This window comes from Lolium rigidum, chromosome 6 (assembly GCF_022539505.1).
Source record: "Lolium rigidum isolate FL_2022 chromosome 6, APGP_CSIRO_Lrig_0.1, whole genome shotgun sequence".
NCBI lineage: Eukaryota > Viridiplantae > Streptophyta > Magnoliopsida > Poales > Poaceae > Lolium > Lolium rigidum.
Window position 1 is genome coordinate 144,517,831 of NC_061513.1, and position 14,545 is coordinate 144,532,375.

Sequence of the window (14,545 nt, forward strand, 5' to 3'; positions counted from 1 at the left end):
TCACCAATCAACAAAAGTATATTACTATATTAGTCATTATTTCTGCTGCCAAAACTTAAATTTGTCAGTAAACTAAAAACAACAGTCTTAGGTGTGTTAGGTTTATGCCCAGGGTTGTCCTACCAAAGATTGGCAAGCCAAAATTTTGGTTGATGTCTTGCTTGCCCATGAATTGGCCAACATTGGCTAAATAAAATGAACTAGAGTTGGTACTGGGGAATTGGGCATGCCAAAAAATTGGCAACCATCAAAACACACACCAACTTTTTGGTCATAGCAAATAAATTGGTAAGGTAGAGTTTGGTCACAATCCAAACACACCGTTATTATGTGCATGTCTAAATAACACCAAACTCACAATTATACAGAATGATCATGCTGAATGAGAGTTGCTCATTAGAAAGCATACCAGTAACCAGCCTGAAGGTAACACCTGAGCCTGTTAGTATTTGTCAGCCTTGTTTCAACTTGATGGAATTGAGTTATAAAACATAATACAATGAGAATCAAGAAGGCATAGCATTCATCTAGTTCTACAGATTCCAGCATCGGTAACAACAGTCCTTGTCTACAACAGAACCACTTAATTAACAGACAAAAGATCAACCGCTTCAGTTTTCTCCAACCAATTCATGTCTCACAGCGACTACACAAGCCAGCATTTCACTGCCAACAATAACCGATAAAGGGGATTTCTTTGCAGAAGGCAAGCTTGAAAGTTGCGTCAAGAATGAGAAAACAGAAGACTTGCCATTCTTATGGTGAACAAAACTATGAACTGTGGCATCTTTAGCATTGGATAACACACTGTATTTCTATACGTTTGCATGATCACATCAACTGGGGATACGAACGAGCATAGAAATTGTTCCTGGTATTGAGCAAAAACATAATCTTTTGAAGTTGCAATCAAGTGTAGTTCCTGCAGTGAGATCTTGTGGCATCAATACACCATCCTTAAAGAAAAAAATTAACGATCGCCCACATAGAGAATGGCTCTCCTTATTACTGGTTTCAGCCTCTCCGCTGCTTTCCAGGTGGCATGCACAATCCCTTGAAACAAAACTAGCATCATTCTGACAAACACAATGCTCTGAGCTGATTTCTACATAATGCTTTTTTCCAGTTGTTTCTTCACAGCCAACTAGATCTTGAGAGCTGTAGCATTTTCTAACTGTTGCTAGTAGATTCGATGAGCATGATGAAAGAATGTCATGCATATCATCGACGGCTAAGCAATCAATGTTAGGCCGCACTGCATTTGAAAGAATATCATGGGACACCTTATAAACGGCATGGATGCATGCAGAGCAGCATTTGTAGAGACACGAAGATTTTGGAACAGGGAGCTTCTTTATGCTATCTTGTGGTTGACCATTAATTAAATGATCTGGTTCAGCATCATTTAGAGGAAAGCTGGTGTTCAACTCATTGCCATTGCCATGAGCTTCAGAAGACGCCATATTCTTGGATATTTCTACATTGTCAATGGTAGTTGAGGAGACAACGAAATTTTCTGCCCTTTGCATATTGTTGAACTCTTCGACTGATTCAGAGAGGCTTTCAGATCTTTGAATATCTGGTTTGCACTTTTCTTCACCATTGTTTACTCCACCAGATCCTCCATCATTTATTACTGTATCTACAGGTGTAAGGGGACCCTTGTGCACGTCATGCAAAGCCTGATGGACAGGGTCATGTTCCACTACATCCATCCTGGATATAGATGTCAAATGATCACTATCAAGGTTGCACACCACACTACGGATTTCCGGTTGGTCTGGACCTTGTTGGACTGGGCAGTCTTGCATCTCACTAGGACAGGTAGCTAGGCCAACTGGATGGTCATGTGACTGCTGGGCTGAATTGTCTTGCACCTCAGGAGAGCAGCCACCAGGAGCAGCCTGTACATTGCTTTTTGTAGTATGGCTAGTACTTTCACACTCTCTTGTGCAGGACTTTTCTAGACTTGTTTTCTTTGTACCTAATGCTCTTATATTATTGTCAGGATGTAATCTGTAGATGAAGGCAAAAGGAAGAAAAGAAAAGGTCAGCAGAGTTTGTCATGAGATCAGCAATATTAAGTACCAAGACCATATTGTTGGCCAAGCGCTGTATATTTTAGCTGATTTAAGTAAGAAACAATACAGGCAATCAATAGAAACGTAAACAAAGACTCTTTAGGCATACCTTTGGAAGGTGTATGCCCAGCTGTTCACGATGTCATCCAGATATGCTACTTGAGATAGGATATGAAAGTACCGATATCGACTTTTTCTTTCCAAAATTTTAGTTCGGATCTGTCCAACTAGCAGTTCCAAGACCTTCCTCACATCAGCACAGACTTCCATGACAGATGCATAAACCTCTCTATATGCTAATAAACCAACAGCAACCAGTCCTCTCACAAAAAGAGCCTTTTCCTTGCTCTTAAGAACAGTGTTTTCTTCAGATAATGATTTATCATGTGAGCTACTGCTATGCAATAAACAGGAATGAAATGGCCAGCCTTTCCATGGTCCATTTATATCAGTGCAGGGACCTTCCCGCAGTTTTGAGGTAACCCAGCAGAGTTTGGAGAACTGAGGATGCTGCAGTATCTGAACTCCAAAGGCAATAATAGCCATTGATTGGTTGCCCTTCACATTTCTATTAGAAGGATTTCTTGAGACACTCTCATGAAAATCAAGTTTCTTGGGATTTTCCTCTTTATCTTTCACATCAGATCCTGGTGGCTGTAGCTGAGCACTGCATGTAGCTAGCTTAGTAGGACATGAGGGTTGTTTGTCAACGTCCATAGAAGATTTTGCTAATATGACTGATTCCTTGTTCTCACCAGATGTACATTCACCTGGTGCACTAATTTCCATGGGAGTAGAGACTTCTTTCTGCTCACCGTAATTGTTATGAGCTCTGTCATGTAACAACTGAACATGATGCTGAATTAAGTCATGTGATAACCGCAAAGCACATGAATCGAGCACATCGTCACAGCTAATATAGCTGTCAACGTTCACAGAGAACCTTGGTATGGTGTGTTCTGAAGAACTAAGACATTGATCCACAACATGTGTGCTGAAGAAGCGCTTTACTCCACATGGAAGATCTTGAAACTTTAGCTCACTAGTGGCCTGAAAGTGAATTATCAGCTACATTTCCGATTTACATAAAATCGGGTCAGCCAATTACCACTAGAACTCAAATCCAAGAAAGTAAGGGCCTATAGCCAATGATGATAACATTCACCGTGGCGTGTTCTACACGAACATGAGATCAAAGATTAACCAGCGAGACAGAAATTAACACCATGTAGCTCTTATATCACTAGCACAAATTGTGAGCACCTCACTATTGTTACTATTAAGATCCATGGGCAATACTGCTATACAAAGTTGCGCAATTGATTATGAGCAGTGACTCCCAGGTACAAAGTACTCAGTACTAACCTCTGGAGCAAATTTGAACTTAGTTTGGCGATGCAGTGGCTTTTAGATTTAAAAACATTATAGCCATAGCAGAACATTTGAGATTTGACTAAGATAGGTAAAGATTCTCTTAACTAACTATATTTTGCAACACAGACAGATCACAACACCAGGCAGGTCCTTCGTCCTCTATTATAATACACTGCATATCCTTTTAAATTTCTATCTTGTAAGGCCCAAAAGCATGATTTAGTACTCCCTCCGGTTCAAAATAATTGCCCAAAAATAGATGTATCTAGACATGTTTTAGTGAGTAGCTACACCCATTTTTGGGCAATTATTTTGAAACCAGGGGGAGTAAACGCTAAATTCAATGCATCCAGTAACATATGGGCCATTCCATCTATTTGTCCTCCCTTTTATTTGAATATATAAGTATTGATTCAAAAAGGAAGTGGTTGGCCCATCGACTTATGTACTAAACTAAACTACTAGTACTAATTATTTCATATTAATAGTAACTCTGGGCATTGTTTCTCAGTAACCAGTTCAGAGATTTAGTTTAGATTGTTATATAGAGAGAAATGCAAACAAGTGCTAATGCTGTATGAATCTGAAACCCCAGAGTTCTATTCGTCATGTTAATGAACCTGAAATCTCAGTATTTTGGCATGAATTTGTTAAAAGTATATGTGGATTGCCCGCCTTCTCTCTATAAGTTCAAACTTTGGGTTCTACTGGTTGGTGCATGAAACTTAATACAGCAAGTTCTTTATTAAATTGCAAAATCCGAGACTTGAACCCAAGACCTCTGCGCTGATACCATACTAAGTTTAATACACCAACCAGTAGAACCAGAAGTCTGAACTTATGGATAGAAGGTGGACAGTCCACACATACTTTAACAGAACTCACCAGAAAAGGATAGAATGAATATACATACATATCCAGAAAAATTCAAGCAAAAAGGGATTGAAAAGGCATACCCCATGAAGAGTACAAATGAAGCTTACCAGAACACTTATGGATACAGAAGCTAACAATGAATCCATCTGATCAACCAATGTATTCCAAACTTCTGAACATTTTGTCATGCTTCCGATTGGCGAGGAGGACAGCTTGCTTGTCCCCGCGGTGAGCCCATGGTCTTCTGTTTCTTGTTCATGGACCTTGTCGACTGCCCATAAATCAATTCTAGGCATGTAGATTAAACACCTTCCAACGTTTAGGCCTTTCACTAGTCAAGGAAAAGCAAATAAACTGTGGTTACTTATTCATATCCATTGGAAACAAATGAAGGATACTAAATTACTAATACAGTACGGAACTACGGATAGTCAATAGATCACTGGACACCGACTAAAGAATGAATGGGGCATCTTCCATGATTTTAAACCACAGAATCAACGTTTTACTGAATGCCTTTGGATGGTGTGACAGTGGCTTCTGAGCTCAGATGATGTGGCCAGAAATAGGATAAACTAAGTTTGTCAATTTACATCAGGCCAGATATGGGTTTGCATTAAATTCAAACTGTAAAGAATCATCATTTGCATGATGCATAAATCTTCAGTGCGTATATGAATTTAGGTTTAATGATCCAATTTGGAAATGTGCAGCTCAATTGAAATGAATTCAACCTCAAATGGATCAACAAACACAAACTGTCCCATGTAAATATATTACCAATATAATCAACCCAGTTTTAAATTTGCAATGCACTCTTCAAACAGAAACGCAACCTTTTTTCACCAGAAAGATCCAACATCGAGTGCATAAATACTTTCATATAGCTACTGTTTTTTGAGTAAAAAAACAAGTTTTCTGTTTTTACTTCTTGTGAACTGCAGAGTGCTTGTGAAAATATGGTTCAGGTTGTGGATGGCTGCCCGTATGGGCCGTATCAGATTAAAGTAGCACATGCACATAAGTAACCCCTAGTCTCCCTTGCTCTATCTTTTGTATATTCCCCAGCCCCATTGGTATATTCTCATCTCTATTGTAATCTCTCCCTTTGTATACATTTCTTTTCTAAAACAATTACTGTCAGAGCCTCCCCTACAGCTTCTGATAAAAAAAACAGTAGCACCATGAACTTTCATAATGACAAGATCTGCTTGCAGAATAAACAAATTTAAGTGTCAAGGGATTGATTCTTATACAGATAACTTCGGAGTGGACGTTCATTTCACATACTCATGAGTCACTTTTTTCAGATGGTGGAGATTTTATTCATCCCCAGCCTCTGCTACAAGCATATAGACAGTATAAAATAAGCTAAAATATAATACACAGGCAAAGAACACTAACACCCAAGTTACAGGAAAAGGTTAATTGGCAATTTCTCAATCAACCTTTCAGAAGTAAAAGGAAATTAAAGGAACTTACAAAGAATTTGTGTCAATCCATTAAGGATGTCACCATTTCCCTCTTGTGCCATAGTTGCAAGATCAAGCTTGTGTATTACAATCTGACCCATGAAACCATGAAGAAGGCAACGGACTAGATGCCGCTGGCCTGATCTGGGTTCTCCAGCAACTAATGCTCGAAAACCTGATAATTTATATGCTAACCCTCCTTTGTTTGAAGAACCAGTGGAAATCAACCTGCGGTCATCAAACTTCTCGTGTTCTTTGTTCTGACTTAACAACATTGAACCATGATTTCCTAATTGAGACGCTGTAAGACCATAGCTTGACAGGATTGATTCAATCTTATTTGCAACATCCTTCCGCTGTATCAAAGAGGGAAGATAGGATGACCAGGAAGTGTGCGGTACATTGTCCTTTTCCATAGAGGAAAACACAACTTCCTTTATAAAGGAAGATGCCTTCAGAAGAGATGAAGGTAACCAGATTCGTTCATCCAAATTGAGGGAAATAAGGAGGTGAAGTAATGGTTTAAAAAGGCATGGTAAAAGATAGGAATCAATCGGAGCGGAAACTAGATCATTTGCAGCAATCCCTGCTTCCCTTTGTGAACAGGGTGGGGGAGCAGCTGCAAGAGCAGACAACCAATCCCTTTCCTCCACATCAATTGATGGTAGAGGAAGTCGCCCATGTTCAGTTCCTTTCTCGGCAAAGCGTAAAATATCCTGCAACGGGCAAGTTCTTTTCAGAGCATTTAATGCAGCTTGGGTGCAAATTGCCTGCAAGTCAGCACCCGCATATCCAACAGTTTGGCTTGCAACAGCTGAGAGGAATGCGCCTGAAATAGGACTTGGCCATTTTTTTGTGTGCAACGAAAGAATAGCAGACCTAGCCTCAAGGGTCGGGAGCGGGAAGTATATCTCACGATCAAACCTTCCTGGTCTCCTAAGAGCAGGGTCGATAGCATCAGGACGATTCGTAGCCCCGATTACTATAACAGAGCCTCGTGATTTCAAACCATCAAGCAATGAGAGCAAAGTCGCGACAACTGAGTTGTGTGTCTGGTCTTGTTGCCTGGATCTACAAGGTGCTAAACCATCCATCTCATCAAAAAATATGATAGAGGGTTGGCATTTTTCAGCTACCTGGAATAGAAGTCTTAACTGCCTCTCAGCATCACCAACATACTTGCCCAAACAATCAGCTCCTTTTCGAGCAAAATAAGCAATCCTTCTGTTACCCTGAGAACATGCCCCTATTAGTGCACGTACAACAAGTGTTTTACCAGTACCAGGGTGACCATGCAGGAGAACGCCTCGTGGTGGTGTGAGACCTAAAGAGCTAAAGAACTCAGGATAGAGAAGAGGCAGTATCACCACTTCCTTCATGCTCTGAATAACATCACTAAGACCAGCAACAGATTCCCAACCACGGTACGACTTCTCATTATCAGAAGAACCTCCTATGTAAACAGGTGCAATCCTCAAAAGATCCCTGTTTAGCCTCTTCCCTTCACGTTTCAAGAACTCTTCATCTTCCCCGCAGTTCTCTAACCATTTCTCTTCAGCCTCTATATCCTTTCTCCACGCATCATGTGACAACTTTCTGAGATCAGCCTTCATCTTTTTTATCTTCATCTTCCTGAGTAGTTCAGCATATTTATCTCCTTGGGGTTGGAAGAGATGCCGATGGTCATTGCAAGTTATAAGAAACTTCCGGTGATCAAATATGCAGGATTCTGTTCGACTACAAGGCTGCAGAATACAGATGGGGAGAAAATAATGCATATTAAATAAAGAGCAATAATAGAATGATGAAATGTAGCCTAAGCACAAAGTAATTACCAAATGGTAGGTTTTCGGACAGCGGTCAACACGACACCCAATAGTTGCTCCAGGTCTGCCACATCGACTGCACTTCAAAAGCCTTCCACGGCAAAGTGCAGCTCTTACATTTTTTAGGCACCCCAAACCAGCAAAGTAAACCTGAAATTTGACACCAAAATATGGATTCCCATACCAGCAATACATTACATAAAATCTTAGCATCACTAGCATGATGTATACCAAAGAATTTAGCTAGGTTTACTGGCAATACATTCTCTTGGAACTCAGCAAGAAATCAACAACAAACAATGCAGACCCATAACCAGTTAGCCACACAGTGGGACATACTATTTTCAGCAAAAAAAACATGGCAGCTAAAAGGTGGTTCCTGTGGAAGCCTGGCTATCTTTGGCAGGGGAGTGGATGTACAACCCACCACCCGGGTTCCTATTTAACTACGAGGGCTTCCCTACAATTTCCTTTCAGAAAAAAGAGAGGGGCTTATTGGCAAGGGCATTTCTGCCCATCTGCCTGTGCAAAATAGAGCTAAGAACCTAAGGTACACATTCAATAACTCAGCATGCAGGGAAAAAAGGACGCAACTCAGCATACACATTCAAATAACACATAAGAATTTTGAAATGTACCAGAGGAACATACCTCAGGACTCCAAACCGCACAATTCTGATGAACCCAGACACGGGCAATCCCAAATCGATCATGTATTGGACCCAGTAACCGTCCAAGCCATCCAGGATCTTCACTGAATCCATCACATACATCATAGTTTGGGTCCTCTGAAGGCAAAGCACCCTCGTAGGCTTCATTCTCGCTGTCGGCAGTATCATGCAGTGCGATCCTAGGTGGCCTCCCATCAGTCCCTCCTCCACATAGCCCGCACCTCCTCCCTTCTTTAATTTCCAGACCTCCTCGATTTTCATCTGAAACTAGAGATTTCCCCGCTCTCTCATTCAGAGCCTCCCCAGACAGCACTATATTTGGGGCATCATCCATCTGCTCATCCTGCTGGACCTCCTCTTCCACTTGCTCACCCGGACCAGGACCGTCAATTTCCATTTGCTGGTCATCAGGAATGCTGCTCACCTCCGCAATCTGCCCATGGTGCACACCGAGCTGCTCATTTCCCCCCGAATCGCCAGACTCGGCCTTATTGGCATTCTCATCACAAGCCAACTCATCATCATTTTCTCCTCCTAGTTGTACAGGTGCCCTTGGCAAACTGTCCTCCTCCCCGACTTCTTCCACGTTGCCTTGGGCTAGATCAGTTCTAGCACCAGTTGCTTCTTCTTCCTCGTCCTCCAGATCCTCATCACCATCGTCTTCCTCCCCTACTTCTTCTTCCACTACAGTGACACCCTCGGGCGTTCCTACATTCAAATCAATGGTTAAACTGATCTCGCCCTCTCTGACTCCCCTCCCTCGGGATGGCAAACCCCCTCCCTTCTCTTCCTTAGTGCCCTCCCGAACGCCTACCGCCACCGTCCTCGCCCCATCTTCCTCCCCATCTTGGTCTTCCAACCACAAGGACCTCGCTCGCCTCCTCGCTCCGGCCTTCCCCTTAGCCCTATCCCGCAGCCGCGAGCGCCACGCCGCATTTCCCCCGCCGTCCTCCTCATCCTCCCCCTCCTCCTCCTCCACTAATCGGGCAGCCGCCTCGCCGCGTGCCCTACCCCCCTTCCGCGAGCCCCCGCTGGACCCGCCGCGGCGGGGCCTCTTGCGGCGGGGCGAGGCGGCCGGCGAGGTGTCGAGCGTGGCCGGCGGGCGGCGCAACCGCGTGCTCCGGCGGACGGCCTCCGCGTCGGAATCCTGGCCGTCGCCGTCGCCGCCGCCGCCGCACGGGGGAGGCGGCGGCGCGACGTCGCAGATGGCGTCGAGGCGCTTCTGCTTCTTCCGGGTGCGCGGTGAGGCGGCGGCGGCGCCGCCGAGCGGGCGCCGCCGCTTGGGCGTCGACGGGGGCATCGGAGGAGGCAATCGCCCTCCGCTGGCAGAGCTGACAAGGGTTTTGGCCTTTTGGGGGTCTCGCTCGCTCAGACTTGGCCTTGGCGTTTCCTTGTGGAGAGGAGGGTTAAGTGGTGTCACCGTGTCAGTCTCACCCACCGATATAGTTGAATGACAGGTGGGTTCCATTTTCCGGGCATGAATTTTTGAAAGTTTTGAACTTTTGAACGTCAATGGAAACGACGCCTATGGAGATCCCGTATATTCCCGTAAGGGCATCTACAATGCGCGGCGCTAGAGGAGGGCGCTAGGATTATTTTCCTGGACGAGTAGCGGTTCACTAGCGAATCCTGGCGCGAGATGCTGCGTCGATGCTAAAACAAGCAGCGACGCTTTATTGGAGAGAGGGCGCCAGCGGAGGACTGTTTCGGTTCTGTTTTAGCGCTCAGCGTTGGAAAGGATCGACGTCAGATCTTTTTAATTTTGTAGTGTTTATTTTTTCCTCTATTAGCGCCTAGATAAGCATCCACCATTGGAAATGCTCTAATGGCTGTATGCTTAGAGACTAGAGCATCATCCCCTAGTAAAAAAGTTCGGCCGGCCCTGTTTTTAGGGCATGTCGAAGGATAACACCGCTCGGCCCCAATAATATAAGACTTTTAGCTTTTTCCTAACTATATGGATTATACGCCATTTAGTGTGTAGTTCATTATTTTGATCTGATTTCTAGTCCATTTTATAATATCTAAAAATTTCTACATTAGTGAATAGAGAAAGTAGCATGATTCTTACTAGGACCTTTATTTTAGGATGTGCCTTTAGCAAAGTTCAGAAAACTAAATAGGTTTAGAAGTTACACTGATGAACCCAAGGGTTGCAGATTTATTTTGCATTTTTTTACTATCGATTTTTCCTTCAAGATGGCCTTCTCCAAAAATGATGACAATTTTTTAGGGCTTGTTTCTTTGGGTTGGCTCTGGCAATATGTGCTGCTATGCATGAATCGATACTATTCTGAGTTTCACTATTTGGCGACTTGGTTGGCTAGTTGTAAACTGGGAAATTGTGTGATATATCCTCAAAGTCATGAGAACATGTATTTTTGCTGATTTATACACATGAATATATGCATGTATGTACACATTAATTATCCTTACATATTTCGCATTTGGATACAATTTATGTACCGATTTATGCATTTAGATACAAATTATGTGCCAATTTTTGCAACATATGTGGGTGAGATGTGATGTGTTATTACGGTGTCCAATCAAATACAGTTTCGTTGTCAATTTGCAACAAATTTGTTTTGTACCATCAAATGTACTAGATAGTGTACAAAATGGGCAAGTGCAAAAAAGGGGTCAGGTTTTTTAAAATCGTGGACTGTGAGGCAAAGCTCCTACGGCAAATTTTATTCAGAACTCAAAGTATAATAATATACAAACCTGCCTAAAAGAAATAGACTCTAAGGTAGAGTCTTAATCCAAGCCAGCAAACTTGCCTTTTGTCTAGCCTTAATTCTATGCTAAAGTAAGGTCGATGTCATGTACAAATTTATACTTCCACCTTGCAAACTTGGGTCTCTCATGTTGAAATATTTTCCCATTGCGAGGCAGACATATATTCCAACAAGCCAGCACAAGAACTTTCATAAAGAAAGGGCCTGCCAAAAGATCTCTTTGCATGTGCCACCACTACTTGCAAATCTTCATGCGGCTTCCACTCAATTTGTAGATAGTTCAAGATTCTTTTGCTGAAATTACACTCAAAGAAAAGATGAATCCGATCCTCATGGGAGCGCAAATGGCATAGCTCACAATGCATCTCCTTTGTCATTCTCCAGTGACGTCTTTGGAGAAGATCCTGTGTATTTAATCTATCCATAAGAAGGAGTCATGCAAACTCTTTAGTCTTCATAATACAACTGGAGTTCCAAAGCCATCTAACCATAGGAGGAACTTGAATGTGAGCCGTATATGAGGGTAAAAGTGTGCTGAAGTGTAATTCTCGCCCCAACAGTAAGTCCAAACATCATTTTGATCCAAAATTGGATTATCGGCCAGAATACATGTAAAGCTTGAAATTCGGAAACGCTTGCACATACATGGGTCTATATATATAGAACAAAGTTGATTTATCATCCAAAGCATATAATTCATTAACAGCCACATCCTCCTTCAGAGAAAATGAATATAATCTTGAAAACCTTATCTTTATTGGTTGAATACTACCATTTAACAACCAGTTGTCTAACAAAAGAAAAAGGAATCACCTCTTCCCAACTTAGCAACTGCTACCCCTCCTAAATTTTCCACTTGTTTAAGCACATCCCGCCACCGGAACGAGCCACGCAAGTCCTCGGCATGTGGGATGTTACCCTCATCATATGCATGCCAAATCAACTGCACCCAGGGCAACTCACGCTTATTGTAGAACTTATCCAAAAACTTGATCAAGAGAGCAACATTTTGCTTATGAAAATTAACCACTCCCAATACTCCCTTATCTTTTGGCTTACAAACCATTTCCCACGCGGTCAATTCGGCGATTAATTGCTACTCAGCAGGTCACCAATTAGCCGACTAATTCATTTATCGGCCAATTAACTGATTTACCGGCCGTTTAATCGGTCAATTTTCCAATTAGCCGTTAATCACCAGCCAACCGTGTTAAAACCGATAAGCGATTTCCTCATTTAGTTTGGGCACATCAAACTTGTTCCTCCAAAGGCATTGCCTTAAAATTCTATCAAGCTGAACTGTGAGTCCTAGGGGTTGGTGAAGAGAACACAAGAAATGAAGTGGCATGGATGACAAAGCAGAGTTAATGAGTTGAAGACGAGCACCTTGCAAAAGAAAACTAGAAGTAGATGTCAATTTTCTTTCCAATCTGCATACTAATGGTGAAGCTCATCAATAGTTGGCCTCGTAGCACCAAGATGGGGTCCATGTTAAGTGAATGTCATCCAACCAATCTGACAACCAAAATCCAAAGCAAACTGATTCACCAAGCCCTCATCCACATTTATCAGGATCTGGCCACGGAGGTCCTCGAAGGTGGCTTCCGGAAGAGCTGGAGTGCAAAGATTTATAAGTAATGAAAAGAAAAGCAACCGGTAAAAAGAAGCCGGAGGCGCAGAAACTAACCTTGGCACTTGCTATGGGCCTCAGCGAGGTCTCGGTGCTCCCACAGAAGCTCCTCGAAGAGGCGCTTCCGGGCGTCCAGCGTGCTCTGTTCAAGTAAAAAGTTGCGGTAAGAAGATGCCGGCATATAAAGGAGTTTCGTGCTAAGAGCTATGTTCTCAACCCGAAACTCGGGGACTGGCTATGCCGGTTTTTGTGTTTCCAAGAAAGTTTCGCGCTAAGAACTACTTTCTCAACCCGAAACTCGGGACTGGGAAGATATATATAATCTTGAAAGAGTGAAAACCGGCATAGATTTAAAGAACTTTGAAGTTTTGTGAAGTTTCCGCCACGTTGTTGTTGGCGTCGTGCCACGCGTTATCAAACTCTTTGACCGCGCGCCTAAGCTGGCCAAAGTGCTGCCCGATGCTCCGGGGGCCTGCAGGATCCACCACCGGCAGCTTGTCCTTGCCTAGGCCAAGCGTCGCTGGGGACAAATCCGCTTGATTACACTTCTTAGCGTAATCAAGCAAGTGGCCCAGGTCGGCTCCCCCGCGGCTAAGCTCCGTGATCCGGCCTAGCTGAGACGAGGCCGTCTCACCAGCGACAACGGCGGCGCGGCTAGTGTGCAGTACGAGTGACTGCGAGCCGGAGGAAGGAGAGCTTGCCGCTGTAACCACCGCAGCAAGTTGCTGGGCGGTGAGCTTGGTGACCGCCGGAGGTGTTGGCTTGGCGAAGGCTGGCTTGCCGGTAGGAGCAGCCGCTGTAGGTGTTGGCGACGGCGCGGAAGCTCCTGATGCTTCCTTGGTCGGGGAAGAGTTTGCCGACGCGGAAGAGTCCGGCACGATCTTGGAGGGGGAGGAGGCAGCGCTCTTCTTCTTCTTCTTGGGGACGGGAGGAACCAGAGGTTCCGCCGTCCCGGCATCTTCGGTGCCGGCGCCGGTGTTGCTGGCGCCGATGTCTTGGGCTTTTGGAGGGGAGACGATTTCCTCCTCCGCACGGTGATCTGAAAGTTCAGGGGCCACGCGCCCCGCACTTGTGTTGCCCCCCAGAGGGGAGGCAAGAGTCTTGCCGGCACCAGATGGTGTCGGGCTTGCCTGAGGAGGAGGTGAGGCGTGGGCGGCCTCCTCGGAGCTTTCCGGCCTCATGCCGGTGGCGCTCTTGGTGAGCTTGAGCGCAGCCCTGAACGGAGAAAAAGAAAGAGTTGGAAAAAGCAACTGGAAAAAAGAGGTTCGCTGAACAAAAGCAAAGAAGAAAACGGAAACTTACCCAGAAGCAACTGGCATCTCTCGCTTCCGGTAGCGCTTCGTGGTGACCAACTTCCCGCCGATTTCCTACCGGGCGCGCTTGGCAGGGGGAGCGACGCTCGAGCCGGCTTCAGGCGCCGGAGCCTTGTTCTTCTTGCCCTGAGAGGTAAGTTTCTCCAGGAACTCCTGGCCAACCTCAGCCTGTAGCGGAGCAGCGTGCTCCACAACCTGTGGGTTGGCGCTGGCTGAGGGAGCATCTACAGAAGGACAATGTATGAGGAAGCGAAAGAACAAAATACCTCAAGAACAGTGACCTCTTCGTCGGAACCGGAGTCGTTGGATGAAAAGTTACCGGGGCGCGAAGCGTGGGTCCCGCCCATCTTAAGTTGGGTCCAGTGCACGTAAGGATCCGGGTCCACCTCGTCCAAGTCCCGCTTGCGGCAAGGGCCTCGTTCCTCCGCGGCAATACGAGGAAAGCGCTCGCGGGCCTGAAAAAGAATAAAAAGACAGTTAGCTACATATCAAAAAGCTACCGGAAAACAATCCGGATTGCATAAGCTCTTACTTCAGGAGTTGGAGGATTGGTGGAGCTGA

The 14,545-nt window shown here is 44.5% G+C and overlaps 1 protein-coding gene across 1 annotated transcript; it reads right to left on the minus strand.

The window, feature by feature from the left end:
- Positions 1-370: 370 nt before the first annotated feature.
- LOC124663381 lies at positions 371-9,768 on the minus strand. Its single transcript, XM_047201090.1, has 7 exons — positions 9,479-9,768; positions 8,281-9,418; positions 7,639-7,779; positions 5,814-7,548; positions 4,439-4,662; positions 2,191-3,131; positions 371-2,016 (listed from the first exon to the last, which is right to left on the minus strand). The coding sequence occupies exons 1-7, from the start codon at positions 9,766-9,768 to the stop codon at positions 837-839; spliced, it is 5,649 nt and encodes a 1,882-aa protein (XP_047057046.1). The 3' UTR covers positions 371-836.
- Positions 9,769-14,545: the final 4,777 nt, after the last annotated feature.

What these genes read in the sequence shown, in the direction of transcription:
- LOC124663381 (XM_047201090.1), bottom strand. Translation starts at nt 9,768, where the DNA reads ATGGAACCCACCTGTCATTCAACTATATCGGTGGGTGAGACTGACACG. An exon ending in GTCGCGCCGCCGCCTCCCCC is followed by an intron (nt 9,419 to 9,478) that starts GTGCGGCGGCGG and finishes CGTCCGCCGGAG; the next exon opens with CACGCGGTTGCGCCGCCCGC. An exon ending in GTCCGAAAACCTACCATTTG is followed by an intron (nt 7,549 to 7,638) that starts GTAATTACTTTG and finishes TGTATTCTGCAG; the next exon opens with CCTTGTAGTCGAACAGAATC.